This window comes from Microchirus variegatus (genome assembly GCF_963457635.1).
Source record: "Microchirus variegatus genome assembly, chromosome: 4".
NCBI lineage: Eukaryota > Metazoa > Chordata > Actinopteri > Pleuronectiformes > Soleidae > Microchirus > Microchirus variegatus.
Window position 1 is genome coordinate 5972860 of NC_139805.1, and position 16831 is coordinate 5989690.

A 16831-nucleotide genomic window follows, 5' to 3' on the forward strand; every position below is an offset into this window, starting at 1 on the left:
AGTTTACATCACTGACAGTAGATATATTTTAACAAGCACTGAGATGAGGAGCGGAGATCACAGTAAGACAAGATGACGCAGGCCTGTCATCCAATTCCCATCACTCATCCATTATTCAAGCTGCGATTTTTATCTCTGGGATGAGGAGGTTTTATTTTGAAGTGATATTCAATTTCCGTGTCTCCAAACGCAGCATATGGCTGCGTTTATATGAACAAAAGACACACGTGTTGCCACAGACGGGACATTTACTGGGCAACTGAGGCGTTCATTAAAGGGGAAATAAGTAGTTTATAGTGCCATCTAGAGGAGAGGCTGAAATTTACAACAAAGACCTGCTGCTCTGCTCACCCCCTCCCTTCCCTGAGCGCTACGGTATCCGCAGCTGGTCAAATGTCGTCCTCGTCGTCTTTCTCCGTGTCAGCAGATGAGGTTCTTGAGGCGAGGGAGAGGGCGAGCTACCGCGGCCGTAGCAGACGAAGCGGAGAGAGAGGAGGCGGGACTTCCGCTACAAGTAAAGAGACGCTTGTTTTGTTCTCTCGCGTTTGTCCTTACAGGCTCCGGTAGAAACATGGCGTCTCGCTGCTAACAGTGGCTATGCAACCGCGGTCCGCGGTCATGTTATTTAACATGACTTTTTGAAACACTACGAAAATGAAACAAAAACTATTATACAGCGACTAGACAATGCAGGAGCACATAATATGTATAAAAAAGTGGATTTTGGGTTATATAAACCCATAAATACTACATATTGTACCTTTAAGGTTAAAATGATTCATATCGTAAACCGACCATGACCATGCATAAAGGAAGGCATCGATATTTTGCATCCACAAAACACATGTTAACATAATTACTTAAAGTAATAACAGTAAAATGATTGCTTGTACACATTAATTACTTTGTAGGTGCAGAAAAGCAACAATCAAATGCGATGTTTTGTCCTCTTCAACTTCTGTTCACGTTTTACGTGATCGACCATCCGCAGCTCAACGACTTTCTTTCCAGGAGCAGCCACTGGAAAATGGGCACAATTAACCCTGATATTTAAATGAAGTCACATCTCCACCCTCGTTGCGACGGTCCTCTTTTTTCATCGTGCTTTCCGCTGTGGCTCGTGTGGGATAACTACTCACATCTGCGATTTTGTACAGACTGGTTCTGACCGTTCGTAACGGCTTACGATGCTTCAGTCTGGATGATTCTGACAAAATAAGCGTCCCGAAATAGTCAGGCACGGTTGTATGTGAGAATGCAAATGTCCACAAAAATACCTCCAAACATATATTTTCAGTTCCTTTCCCTGCCAACTGCCTGGTCAAATATTTAGGATAATGAGAGCGATGAGAGAGCATAGCCAGAAAATGTCTGGATGATTCAAAGTGGGAGAGCGTTCTGCCTCCTTCATGCTTGACCCAGGTGTCATCCTTCGCTTAGATGTTCTGAACAGTCTCTGGCTGTTGTGAATGAGTCTGCGTCCGTCATATGTAGACTAAATGTAGTTCCATTATCTTGTAGGCCAAGTAATTTTTAGTCTATTACTAATCAGGGTGGCAAAAAGACTAGTTATCTTTATTCCATTTCAAAACATGAGAGAACTAAAGATTAATACTGACAGAAGAAGATGAACTTATACATGGTATGCAAAAGTAAATTTTCCTATAAAAATCATTTGTCGTTTGAATAAGAAATTGTGTTCTTTTTCCACCTTGCATAATTCCCCTTGTTCTGCCCAAATAACTCTATTTTAGTTTCATCAGTCCACGGCACCTTATTCCAAAACTTTTATTCCAACTTTTTGAGTCAGGAGTTCGGTGTGGATGGAGACTTTTCCTGAAACAAAGCCGTGTTCATGAGAAACTGTCCTTGTTTTTGTTGTGTGATTTACGCGTGGATATCGCCTAAACCGAAACAGCCTGTAAATTAAAATGTATTTTGTAGATACTAGTGCAGTGCCGTAGGAAATAATATGCATTCCGAAAGTGGGAGCTGAAGAAGATTTTTCAGTCATGGCCAAATGATTTTTCTTGAGTTGATTGAAACTCAGCAGCTGCTACAGCTTAATAAAAAAGGTGGAAGGTAAGTCGCGGGGTAAGGTAAGGTAAGTCCACTATCGCGTCTCCGCTCCGCGTGAGGCTCAGGCTCCGCCGCGGTGTGAGCTGGCTGCCTCGGCAGGGCTGCGGGGAGAGCGGCTGGCTGCGGTCGCGGTGTGTGGGTCTAACCGGCCGCCTTTACTCCCAACTCGTGTCAGTATAACTCCATATTCTGCTTTGAACCGTGTGGAAATCTCTCACCCACCATGAGATGACAGCCTCTTCACTCCCACCTCCCTACTCCAGACAGCACAGCTGCTGCTGATGAGCCGGTGCCTGTCTGGAGTAGCGTGATCAATCAGCGAAAAGTAAAATTACTCCAAAAAAAAATAGAAAATCAAGGATGCACACCATCGGGCCATGCTCAACCCATATCCAAAGTTTTAGGGCAATCTGACAAACGGTCAGCAAGATATGCCGGTCACAGACACACACACACACACACACACAGACACAGTTTGCTTTAAAGATAGATGCTGGCTTCGCCGTTATCAGTGAAGTCAGAATTTCACTTTAACGTTTTCCTTAATCTCGGATGACATGTCACGGTCATTTTTCGTGTTAATATAATACATTTCTTGCATAAAGCACCTTTCAATACAAAATAATCCAATCTTCCTCGAACTCTCTTTTGTTTCTGGATAGAAATGCCAGGTGGTGGAGCTTGTTACGGGTTTACAGTGTCAAACCTCTGCTCAATACAACGAGCGTGCAAATAAAGTGCTTCAGTCAACGAGACAAATTAAACTGCGAGAAGAGATTGAACCTATGAGCTTTCTGTTTCACTACAGTCTTTTCATCCACAAGGGCAACTTGCCGCCTTTGTTGAGACATGACTGACAGTTTACTTTTGAAAATACAAATAAATAATAAAGGCACCATCCCTTTCATCTCACTCTCCACTTCTGCGCTGCTGCCTTCTCATACCCCAAGTGGAGTTGTTGACGGTATTTCATTTTTTTGTTGCTCTTTCATTCTACAAACAACACTATTAACACGCCCCAGAGTAAACAAAACAAACAACTTGTTCTGACTGGGTCTGCTCTGCAACAGAGCTTCTCAGAAGTCACCAGTGTGAGTGTGAAGGTGCAGAGAGCAGCCATCAACACCAAGAGTGTCTTTATTTGTTTAAAGTGCCTTGTCACTCACACGGCTTCTCATATCTTCCGCTACAAAGAACAGCTTTTTTGGGAGACTTTGTGTCTGGACTTTTAGTTTTGATATATTTCGTCTTGTGAACTATTATGTCTGGTCCTTTTCAGTTGCCTGAGACTCATGTTTAGGTGTTCGCTCCTTCTTCCTTATTATTATTTTCTATTCTCACCCTATTTTTGCATTTTTGGATTGTTGACGACCAAGCCTTATTTGTTTGCCCCGGTTTCAAACTGCCAATGCTGCTTTAGTGTCTCACCTCCTCTTAAGGCCATTGCACTTGATTTTAGTCGCCCATATTTTGGTCCTGCTCTGTTTTTGCTTTGCCTGCTTGCACCAGTTGCTACAGATTTGGTAGCTGAACCATTATCACATGGTGATGGATGGACGTACATTGCAGTTTTGCACAGAAAGCTGTATTTTATGGCTCTTTAAATGTTTTCTCTACCTTCTAGGCGAGTTTGGTGAGGTGTACAAAGGCCGCCTGAAGCCTATTGGGAAAAAAGAAATTCCCGTGGCTATCAAGACCCTGAAGGTGGGCTACTCGGAGCGACAGAGGAGGGACTTCCTGTCTGAGGCATCGATCATGGGCCAGTTCGACCAACCGAACATCATCAGGCTGGAGGGCGTGGTCACCAAGAGCAGGCCCACAATGATCATCACAGAGTTCATGGAGAATGGAGCTCTCGACTCATTTCTCAGGGTAAATAACATTTGCACGGACACATGCAGCTGGAAATAGTTTAGTCCTGCTTCTTATTGTAAAAGAAAGAAATATTTAATTGAATATATTGCAGATTCATTACAAGGATGTCCGCTTTTTAAGCTACAGCTACTTAAAATGATAATGATGATAAAAAAAAAAAGACCTCTAACCAAAGAAAAGTGTGTGATAAAGCAATGAATACTGCACATGTCTTATACTATTTTGCATAAAGCAAGGATACTTGTCCTTGTTGGTAATACAATTAAAAACCTGAACCTTTATTGTACATTTGGAACAGATAAATAATTGATTAATATGTGATTAACTATGGATAATCTTGCCATCACTCTTGATAAAATATTTAAATCTATTGACAGTCCTAATATTTATACATATAATGCAAAGATAAACATAAACACACAAGATGATTGGGACTTTCTGGAGTCGGGGACACGAAACCAAAAAGAAATTCCTGCTCTTCCTCCTTCTCTCCTTGGCTCCTTCCTCCTCATCCTGTCAGCCTGTCTGTCCATACCTTTGATCCTGGCCTCCTTTCGAGGTGCCTCTAAAAACAGAAACGAGAAAACTCTTTGATGTTCTGGTCCCGCAGCGTGACCCCTTTTGACTCAGAAATCATCCGATGACTCAGACGCCGCGCGCACACACACACACACACACATAAACACAGTGATCGATCTCACTGGTTTGGTGCTGTCTTAGCGTGACCGTCTTGCAGGCACAAGACCCAGAGGATCAATGCGGGTATGTGTTTGTGTGCACCTTGAAGGTTTTTCCTGCAGAGGATTAGGCTCGCGGAGCATCAAAGACACGGTTTGATGCACAAAGTGAATTAAAAAAGACACACACACACACACCTTCGACTGAAAGTGTGTCGGGGGAAGTCAGTGATGTTTATGAGACAGTCTGGCCTCAAGGTGAAAGACTGACTTTGTATAAAGGTAAATGTTTTGGCTCATAATAACAATAGGCCTTTAACTCTGTAAAGTATGAGCTTTAACATCCAGGTTGTTTGTAAAATCTGTGATGAAAGTATTAAGCTAATGCACTCACTCACTCACTCGTTGCCTACTGCATCATCCTCCACCTGAGGGTTGTAGAGAGGAAACCAGAGAACCCGAGAAAACCCACATGCACATGGGGAGAAAATGCAAACCCGGTTCATCCACGGTTCAAACCGGCAACCTTTGTGCTGTGAGTCAAAAGTGTGAGCCACTAATTTGCCATTTGCTCCTTCTCCTTCACAGTCCAAAAACATATGGGGATATTCCTATGCAATATGGGGAGTAGGTAAATTGGACACTCTAAATTGAATCGTATTTGTGAGAGTGAATGGTTGAATAGTTGTTTGTCTCTATATGTGGCCCTGTAATGGACTGGTGAACTGTGACCTATGTCAGCTGAGACTGGCACAGCACCCCACATTGACCCTCCTGTGGAGGATAATGTGGTAGAAAAAGGATGGATGGATGGATGGAAGGATTCCGCTAAAGCAGTATGACCTACAACACATTTCTCCACCTACCAAATGAACAATAGTTTGTTTTAAAGGCCCAGTGTGTAAGAATAAGTGACATCTAACAGAGAAGTCCTCCGTTCACCCCTCCCCTTCCTATTTGTGTCAAAAAAAACAATGATGGCCTTCAAATACCAGAAATCATGTTTGTTGTTGTTGTTGTTGTTGTAGTAAGCCTTCACTTTAAAACACAAAAGTGCTCTGGTTGGTTTGCCTGTTGGGAACATTGCAGAAAAATGGTATTAAAAAAAGCAAGGACCTTGCCTGAAGTACATACAGTATAAAAGTCTTCTTCTAAGGCTTATGAAAACCAAGCAATTATGCACTTAAACACACTTCAGTTTCTGCCAATAAATCCTCCTGAATGTAACACTCTGGACCATTATGTGTTACTTTGAAAAAACAAGTCAAATACCCAATGACATGTAGCCTTGAAATGATCATTTGTCATAAACTGTGTCTATTTTATATTGACAAATTAATTTCTACATCATAAAATAAATGTTTCTTCATTATTTTTTTTACTCTTAAACCTTTTAAAGCCTTGTTTAAACATCATTGTTCGACCTGCTTCTTTTAAGAAAACAAACTCACTTCTAAAATACGATTGTCTGTTTGATGGAGACGTGTCCTTTTACCTACTAGGTTGTTTTAGTCTAATAACGGCAACTAAATCCTTTATCCTTGTGTTTCTTGGTTTTTGCAGCAGAACGATGGTCAGTTCCCAGTGATTCAGCTGGTCGGTATGCTGAGAGGCATTGCGTCTGGAATGAGGTACAGTACTGTATATACACAACTCAAACACACGTGCACACACAGACACCCTCTCTGACCACATATAGACTAGATCCTATCTTTTGTTTTATTTCTGTGCGCAGCTATAATAACACACAAGTTCATGAGAGGTTCGAGAACATTAAATCCAATTTTCAGTTTTTGACTGTGGCTGGCAGATGGTGTTTACATGCACACACAGATTTGTTGCCGCTATTCTTTAAATGATTTGCATTGGCTTCCATTCATTTGGACAGCCTATAGAAAGTGTTATCCTAACTATATCCATTACCAGTGAATGACTAATCTTTACTTAACCCCAATTTTTAATCTATAATTTAAAGGTGCATTATGTAAATAAATCTAAAGCAATTGGCCATAAAACCCTCCTAATATGTCACAGAGACTCAGGAATAATGTTCATATAACAATTTATAAATTTGCATTAAAAAAATATTTTGCAGACTGCAAATCATGTTTATGTTTTGAAATCATGTTTTGGCATGTGGCGCCACCTACCGCCGTCTACCAATCATTGCAGTCAGTAGAGTCTCAGCTGAAGAGCAACCACGGGTTGGCAGTTGCGTCAGAAAACGAAACCTAAAAGAACTCGGTATTTTGAATTTGAATGTAGTAACTGTTTTTGGCCACATTCTTACATATGGCACCTTTAAACCAGTTCCTCAGAAAGTCTACCTCCTTAGGACCAGGTTTTGGTCTCCATGAGGACTACTGGTCCTGACAATGCCAGTGTCACCTAAAGAAGTACCAAATACAAGAACACACACACACACACACACACACACACACACACACACACACACACACACACACACACACACACACACACACACACACACACACGTAATCCCATTATAGCGCATGTAGCTGGCAGCAGATAACACACACAGACACAATAAATGCTGTCCATGATAACAGGTACCTGGCGGAGATGAGTTATGTTCACCGGGACCTGGCGGCGCGGAACATCTTGGTCAACAGCAACCTGGTGTGCAAAGTGTCCGACTTTGGCTTGTCTCGCTATCTGGAAGAAGACGCCTCTGACCCCACGTATACCAGCTCACTGGTAAGAACACTGAGAAACACACACGTGGCACGTGGCAAACGCAAATACATGCTGCAGTTTTACTGTGGCCAAAGTGATGGCAAACTGCCTGCATGTCACCGTGGACATTTTCATTGCAGTGGACGGCGGAGCCGCTCATTTCGCTCAGTTTCATAAACATTAAAAGCCTCTAAGCCAGGCCGGCAGCTCTGTGCAACTGTAATGTCGCCTGCTTATTAGAATGGCCACTGAAAAATTGATAAGCTTGCAGATGTTTGATTCATAAAAACAGCATTTCCCCTCCCACGGAGACACATATGACGAAGATACACTTGGCACCAGTAAAATGTCACCGTCACCGCTTCATGTCCAAAGACATGCAGGTTTAAGTTCACTGCAGACTATAAATGCTTTACTCTACTTAATTGCTATAATTTCACTGGCTATTTTATTAGGTACACAGGACCTAATAAATGTAACTCGCGTGGTCTCTGCTGCCGTCTCCCATCTGCTTCAAAGTGTTCAGAGTCTTCATGTCTTATAAAGAAGTGGTTATTTGAAGAACTGTCTTTTATCATTTTTAACCACTCTGGACATTCTGCCCCAAACCTGTGGAAGTAACAAATCATTTGGCTCAGAGAACTGCTCACTTGATATTTTCTCTATTTTTTTTTGGACCATTTCTCTGTAAACACACAGAAATGGTTCTGCTTTACAATGCTCGGTTTGAACATCAGCAGGTTGTGTTGTTCACGCTCCGATGCCTACATGTGTTGAGCGGCTGCCGTGTGATTGGCCGATTATACGTTTGCATGAACAAGCAGTTGAACAGGTGTATCAAAAAAAAAACAGGTGGTGAGTGAAGGTGAAAAGGAGAGCGTAAAGTGTTGTTGACTGTATGTCAGCCCTGGTGAGCTGTCCAGGATATACAGTAGTGCTCATAAATTTGCATACCCTGTTTACTCTTTTTAAATCATAATCACAACACAAGCTACTTGTTTTTCCTTGATGCTACAGGGAGCCTCTGACCCCTGAGTTCACACAAGGAAACAGCTTTGTATAATAATCAGTTACACAAAGATTGTGACGGCCTTTATAGTAACAGTCTGCCCCCTCTTCGGTATTCAGGATATATTATGGCACACGCCATATATTGGCTGTCTGTGGGCTCTGTTTAACACTGTGTGATGAAGATGTAAAAAACAAAGTGTGGAGCTATAAACATAGGATTTCTGTCCCCCTCCCTTTTAAACTCTTCCTGTCAGGGTGGTAAAATCCCAGTGCGGTGGACAGCTCCAGAGGCCATCGCCTACAGGAAGTTCACTTCAGCTTCAGATGTCTGGAGTTACGGTATCGTCACCTGGGAGGTGATGTCATACGGAGAAAGGCCTTACTGGGACATGAGCAACCAAGATGTAAGTCATCACCTGTGTGTGTGTGTGTGTGTGTGTGTGTGTGTGTGTGTGTGTGTGTGTGTGTGTGTGTGTGTGTGTGTGTGTGTGTGTGTGTGTGTGTGTGTGTGTGTGTGTGTGTGTGTGTGTGTGTGTGTGTGTGTGTGTGTGTGTGTGTGTGTGTGTGTGTAAAAGAGAGCGAGAGATGAGAGAGAAAAGCTGCCTGTCTCCTCTTGTCATTGATGTCTTTTGTTCATCATGGTTGTTAGGGAGTGTACAGTTTTTTTTTTTGTTTTCTCATTTTGCTTCAGTCCCACACAGTCTATTTGTGTGTGTTGTGGGGAAGGGTGGTTGGGTGTGTGGGTGGGGACGGGTGGGGGGGATGGTGTGGGTGTGATTTGTTTGTTTCCTCTCGCAGCAGGGTGTCTGCATGTCAAGGAAAGCACATGGAAAATGAGGCCATCAATTTAAAAGTGTCACAGAAAATGTTTGTGTTTCCTCTGAACATCCGACCGCACGAAACGACACGAGAGTTTTGTTTCCCCAGCAGATTCTTTTCTTCAGGGAATTTTATATTTTCCCCGACAACTTTATACCAATTACCTTCGCATTGCGATCAATTTGTTTCCATAACTCTTTATTTTATTCCGGCATCACCAGGAATAAATGTGGTGAAGAGGTGCCAGTGTTACTGTCCTCCACAATACTGTTTTTTTGATCAAAAATGGCTATTTTTTATTTCAAGGGTGAAGAAAAGAGTGAAAGAAATTGGTCAGGGATCATCATTATAAGGAAATATATTATGTGCCGTATATAACATAGATTCCTTGAAAGGACACGGAAACGGCAATATTTACAACAAATCAGTTCCAGACATTTGCCGTGTGGTGAGTTCGCTTGCAGCCCTCAATCACTAGATCTGCGTCTGCTCTGAGCGACGTGGAACTAAGATGATTGATTTGTGAACGACGAGTCCAATTGAGCTCTGGAATTAAATTCACATACGCACTAATGACATTCGGCTAATGGTTTACTCGCGATCATCAACCCGCGTTTCCCCCGCTTGTACGTGATGGATACGCACGGAGTGAGCGTGGCGACGAGCGATGTCAGCATTGACTTCAGTGAAAATGTAAGCACACAATGTCAGAGTAAATGTAAATATGTCGTTCTTCTAAAGAGGTGTGTGTGTGTGTGTGTGTTTGTTTGGTTTTTGATTGACGACGATGAAAACGCACCCCGGATTAATGTCCCACTCCTAAAGCAATAATAAATAATACATGTATTATTATTCTATTCCATTTTCCACTACAGATAGTGAAATCAATAACATTGACATCCATATTATGATCTTTAATCATCTGTACCTACGACCCACTGAGAACCAGCTTTCATTACTTACATTGACATCACTTTGTTTTCATAAGATGGTGACAGTATGTCTCTCAGTATGTTAGGCCGATGATGTCATTTTACATTTTAAATCTCATGTACAATGCAAAGAAAACGGAGATTCCAAAATCGCTCATTCCTAACATTTGGTATTTTTAGGTTTCTGTATTTCACAGAAGAAATGTGATACACAGATTAAAGTTAGATTTGGCACTTGAAAGCACCAAGCCTCTAAATCCCTGCTCCTGCTTCGCAACTCTAATGGCTCTGACACAAAGCGCCCTGGGAATTTTTTTTCAAAACCTACAGTCTTAGCGTTTAAACTTTAAAATAAAATGTTGTGTTGCTGCAGAAATGTTGCCAAAGCCCGACTTAATGACTTCAGTTATATTTATCACCTGGAAGAAAACGTGCTTAAACAAAGCTCTTCTAGGAATTATTTTTGGCGAGTTGTCTTATTTCTCCAAGCGAGATTATATTTAGAGACGACGGCTACTGCTTTAGACCTGGTGTGAACATCCTTCCTGAGTAATCTGCGTCACAAGACGACTGTGACCACATTCCTGAGCTCCATGGACACAATTTTGTCCTCAGGGTAGATCAAAGCATCGTCTCTCCTCAGCTGACGTAATCTGATCTGGGGCTTTTCACGCACTAATCCGTGCTCATGCATGAATGTATTTGCAATCGGCACCACAGTATTAACACTAATCATCACATTACACACTTTTTTTTTTTTCACATTATAGCAGCTGTAGTAGAGCTTCAATTAACTATCATCCTTTTTTTTTCACACTCTCCCCATCGCTTGCATGGGTGTGCACACACACACACACCCACTCTCACACACACACACACACACTGATTGTGAAAACATCTGCACAGTCAGACTTGATAAAAACACTTGTGATATCAGTGCGGATTTGAATATTTAAGGACATGTATGTGTGTAACAGGAGATGCACCCAGGATTGTTTTTAATGTCAGGTGTGAAGAGTCAGTTTAAGGCTGTGTCCATGTGATCAGATCCCTGAAGATGGATGTTTGTTAACCCTTAGAACACAGAGCATTTAGGCTGCTTTTTCCCTATTACTATGTTAAAATGTATACACAGACACACATTTTTTTTAGTATAGGGCTGCAACTAACGATTATTTTCGTAATCCGTCGATCTGTCTATTATTTTCTCGATTAATCGAGTAATCGCTTGGTCCAGAAAATGTCAGAAAATGTTTAAAACCGTTGAAATGATGTTCTCGAATGTCTTTGTTTTGTCCACAAACCAAAATGATTCACTTTTAATGATTTATGTGTTATATGGAGCAAAGAAATTAAGAAAATATTCACATTTAAGAAGCTAAAACAAACAGAAATCTTGTTTTAATCATGAAACGAGCTTCAAACCGATTAATAGATTATCAAAACGGTTCATGATTTTCAGTTCAAGTAATCGTTTAATCGAATAATTGTTTCAGCTCTAGTGCAATATATAGTGTCTTACATTCTTTTTTTTAAGCAGAACCTATAGGCAAGCTGATGAAATCATCACTAACTATAACTATATAAACACACTTGAACCAAAAAGTACCCACCTTTTTTAAAATCAGGTTGAATTTGTGAAATACTTTGAAATGGGTCACAGTTCGAGGTTAACTTGGCTCGTTTTTATGAACAAAAATAAAAGGAAAACGATCCATTTGGTCACTTGTACACAATTATATGTAACTTTGACTCAACAAGTGAAAAAAAGAAAACCCAGGATGTCCATATAAGATGTTGTGTGTTATTCCCACAGCAATTTTCCAAGGGTGCCCCCCATGGCACAGGTCTGTGCCCCTGTGTATGTGGCCCCTGAGCTTTAAATGAGTTTGACACCCCTGGGTTAGCTGATGCCGTGGAATCGATCGAGGAGTGAAATACCTCACAGAAAAACACATTTTCATTAAAACACAAACCACAAGTCCTTCATTTTCATCAGCAAAGAATCCTCTCCCTCTTCTTACGTGCCGATTGTTTTAACCGTCTCTTTCCTCTTATTTCACACTTTCTCCGTCTCTGTCTCCGTCTCCCCTCGTGCAACCTCACCCTCCTCATTCTCTCATGATTTGCTCCACATCCACAGAAGCAGCCTCACATGCAGCAGTCAGTGTGACAGAGACAGATTTCTAATGGCACAGGCAGCAGCGTATAATGATGGAGATGGTGTGTGTTACCGCTATAGCTAATGAGGAGCTGTTGGGGCATTAACTATGTATGAACCTCACGCCCCCAAAAAATTCACACATACTACACACATGTAAATGGCACACATGCAAGTTTATACGGGTCATGGCACGCACACCCACGCACACACGCACACACACACATACACACTCTCACATACACAACATTTCAAAGCACATGAAATGGTGAAATTGTCAGTGGAGCCGCCACAGGTGCTGTGTTCAACATGAATTAATCATGAAAGAGACCTGTGATGTTTCACTACAGTTGCTGCTTTTTTTTTTTTTGATTGACAGCAGTGCTTAGAGAGAATTTATATGGCACAAAGCCTGAAAAGTGTGTCGGGGGGGTCAGGTAGAGTTCACTCGGTGTGCAGACAAAATCCCCAGCGCAGCATTTACAGAAGTGGAAGCGCAGCAATTCCCTCGGCTTTACCATTAAATAGGCTTTCACGTGCACTCGCTTGGATGCGAAAGTTAGAATTTTTGCGAGACGTCGTCGGAGACATGCTGAGGTTCTTGTATATAAAGAAGTGTCACTTTTTTCTTTTTTAGTCCGTCTTTAAAATGGAGAACAAAATCAGAGCATCGACTTCAAACCTCAGAACACAGGACACTAAGGGTGAATTCCAATTCCTTGCTTAACCCTCAATCTCAAAAATGTGCGCTCCCTCTAGTGCAAGTGCTGTCCCGATTCTCAGAAAAATTAAGTTGAGGGTCAAGTTTAAGGGCTGTATCGCCCTCAATATTGAGATTTTCCGAGACCACCCTTGGGAGCAAGGGCTACCCAGAATGCATTGCATGTTTTCACGTAACAACGATGGCGCCGAGAAATGAGTACGCTACAAATTAATCTTTGTTAATAGAGATATAAAAATGATGAAAACCATTGTATTATCTTAGTTTAGGCCCATATTATGAATTACTGACGTCATTGTTGCGTAACATTTATTTTTATTTTACGATCTTTTGTCATAGTCAATAGCGATCGTTTGCTATTGTTTACTTTTCAATAAGTCGTGGTGTGTGGTAACTGTCAGCTGAATATTTGTATGAGTATCATCTTATAACTAACTGACAACCTAATAACTTGACTGACAAACGGATCGTAATAAATAATCGTGACGTAAATGTGTTCTTCTAATTCTTTTTTGGAGTTGACAGACTGGACGCAGCTTTCGCGTTATTCTGCCCCCTACAGTCTGAAGACGTATCTGCATTTAAGGGGTGTCCCATTTCTAAGTGACAAAATAACCCTTGGTTTTGAGGGCCAGTTAAGATTAAGGGTTGAGCTTGAGGGTTAAGATTGAGGGTTAAGATAGGAATTGGAATTGGCCCTAAAAAGAGAGAAAATGGTGGGTGGGCCATTAAAATTAATTTTAGGTCAGTGACAACGCGAGACGGAGGCAAAAACTAATAACCCTTTTCCACGATGGTCCCAGCTTTACCGACTCACCTCGCCGCGGCACGGTTTAGGTTGGATTTCCACTACAAAAAAGTAGCTATTTAACATGGGCGGAGTCATCACTGCACAGCTGCATGAAACTGCTGCGACTTCGTTTTACACACAAATGCGTGACGAGTGACTTGTAAAGCAGTTGTTGTCAGTGTAACGGAATCATTTGCATCAGTTTATTCAATAAATCAATCAATCAATCAATCAATCTTTATTTGTATAGCCCCCAGTTTACAAAACATAGTTTGCCTCACAGGAATACACAGGGTTGGTAACATCCTCTCTCCTTAGACCTTCGACCAGGGTAAGGAAAAACTACCAGGGAAAAATCTTTATAACGGGGAAAAAAGGTAGAAACCTTAGGGAGAACCACAGGTGAGGGATATACTCCCTGGACGGACATATGTGCAGTAGATGTTACCCAAAACACACATATTTACAATATTTGTTCAGTACTTCCTCCATGACACTGAGCACAGACTTCGTCTCACACAGTCACTGGACTGAAATACAGCGGCAGGGTTTGTGATGCCACTTGCGATCAACAGTGCTGTTGCTAAATACACCAGATTCTTCTGTTTAATATTGAGATTTTAGACATTTCCCTGGTAATTGTTGGAGATTAACCTACGTTTTAACTCGTAGTATCAACTCGTAGTATCAGCTCAGCTTGCTTGGAACCTTGCCAGAGCTGTACCGGGTACTTTTTTAGGTACCAATATTTAACAGAGGAGTCTGGTGTATTTAGCGACAGCACTGTTGATCGCAAGTGGCATCACAAACCCCGCCGCTGTATTTCAGTCCAGCGACTATTGGAAACGGCTTAACCGTGCCGAGGCGAGTCGAGCCGGTGGAAACGTGCCATAAGTAAACTAAGGTCGACAGGAAATCGAGACGAAAGGCTGGAATGTTTTGGCAGAAAGTCATGATGGGGAAATGTGGCAGTGCAGATTAAGTCGAGACGACTCGTGTGTGTGCAGGTGGAGGAGAAGGTCAGGTGATGAGGGATTGGCAACATCTTTGTAGTATTGGTGGAAAACGTTATGCAAATTCAGAAATGATTAACTTTTAATATCGACTAAAAAACTTTAATTATAATCTTAAAAAATGGCCAACTCATTTTTACAATGTGGGGACTGATTTAAATTGCACTCTGCGCAAGTGCACTGAACAAATCAGCAACTGAGTGTGTGCCGGATAGTTCCACAAATTAGGTCTCGGAAGATTGAAGTGTGGAGGGCGAAGTTGGAGACTCTTGAAAAACAAAGTCTTCCTGGTAGATAATAATAATTTGAAACCATGATATTAAAAATGTAATTCCTTGGATTATTTTTCGGTGAATGACTATCTGGCTTGTTTTTTTTTTAATGCAAAGGCAAAGTTTTAAATTCTGTGATATTTCGGGTTAATTGAACTCTGCACTCAAAGGTTTGCTGCCAAATGTAGCTCCACCTGTCTGGAGTTGGAAAAAGGTGTTTTAAAGGTTTTCACAGAAAAATCTCGCAAGATCTTGATCGTCCTTCAAAGAAGCTCCTCTGTTTACATCTACCTGCCTCAACATCACTGCTGCTGCTGCTGCTGCTGCTGCTTAAAAACAAGCAGTGAATATAATGAGAAACTGCATGCTGTGGCAAGGTTGAAGGTTTCAGATGTAAATGGCTCTTTTAAAAAAATAAAGAAGTTCCCAGCCGAAATCTCAAAGCAGCAGAGCAGACAGTCCCATCCATCGTGTACTTGAGTCTGACTACAGGAAGTGACAAAAACCTGAGAGTTTTATATATATAAAATATAAATTGTTCCCCTCCCAAACAGCAGCAAGAGAGCCGGACTCAACATTGATCATTTTGTGATTGCATGCCTTTAATATCCTGTGTGTCACAGAGCAGCGCTGTGGTTTGTGGTTTCAAATCTACTGATGTTCTATCGAAGAATGCAATGTATGCATTTTCAACATGTGTCCCCTCTCCGGTTATTTGTGTCTGCCTTTTCTCTCCAAAGAGAAGAACCCAGGAGCCGGAAGCTTTTGATATTTTTCAAATAGATGTTCAGATGTTGTATTTGTATACGCATCCATATCTAGGGATAGATATATAAATATATTCAAAACATTTAGAAAACAGATGTGATGCATCCCATCTATTTATAAGAAAATTATTTTCATGACAACAAAAGCAGCCACGGATTTTAACATGCATTTGTTTCCACGCTCGTTTTTCTGCCTCTATATTCAACAACACGGGTTGCATGCGTGTGTGTGTGTGTGTGCACGTGTGCGTGTGGAGGCAAACAGCCCTTTATGTTTGAGTCGAGGCTCGTGTTCAGCTTGTGTTTCCCCCAGAGATTCTCACACACTTCTCTCTCTGAACGTGCGCACGTCTGATCAATTAATGCTATGTTCACACGGTCGCAGTTAAACATGCCATTTCATTTTCGTGGCACCAGAACAGACAAAAGACAGTGATTACAGATGATGTGTAATATAATTCTATAATGTGAAAGATACTAAAACATTGATATGCTGGCAGCTGCATTGATCTATATGCATTGCAAACTTTTTCAGAGAAATCAGTTTAATAAGCTGCCATGTTGTTACTTCCTCACGCAATACTTGCTATGCTTTTGAGAGTTGATGTTTGGTATTTTTTTTATAAAAATAAAGATTTTTTGGAACATTCTTTGAATTTGTTCTCAGTTTTAAAGAAGCTTTGCAAAGTTAAAAAATGTCAGGTTAACAAAGTGTGGCAAAAATTTATCAGATCTCTTTTTTTTTGTTCCTCATTATGTTTAAATAATAAAGACAATGGCTAGGTACTGTAGGTATGACTCATATACCATGTAAAGAAAATATTATATACATTTGAAATATCGATATAAATACCTATTTGAATGTAAGCAGTGATACATTTGGCCTATTCTTATTTTCAATCAAAAACCTAATATCGATGATAAACGATGATAAACCATAAATGTGGAATATATTGAATTGCATCTTCCTTGAATCGAAACGTTGTCTACATGAACAATATGTAGTGTCAACTTACT

At 41.1% G+C, this 16831-nt stretch overlaps 1 protein-coding gene across 1 annotated transcript in view; it reads left to right on the forward strand.

Annotated features, from left to right (window-relative positions):
• The window catches only part of LOC310925588 (ephrin type-B receptor 1-like), a gene marked incomplete at both ends in the record, with an annotated part of 117269 nt that overhangs the window by 94412 nt on the left and 6026 nt on the right, over positions 1-16831 (forward strand). Inside the window, 4 exons of the mRNA XM_083887569.1 lie at positions 3704-3951; positions 6195-6262; positions 7202-7349; positions 8594-8743. Of these exons, the coding sequence (XP_083743695.1) occupies positions 3704-3951; positions 6195-6262; positions 7202-7349; positions 8594-8743 (614 nt within the window). The remainder of the gene's footprint in view (positions 1-3703; positions 3952-6194; positions 6263-7201; positions 7350-8593; positions 8744-16831) is intronic.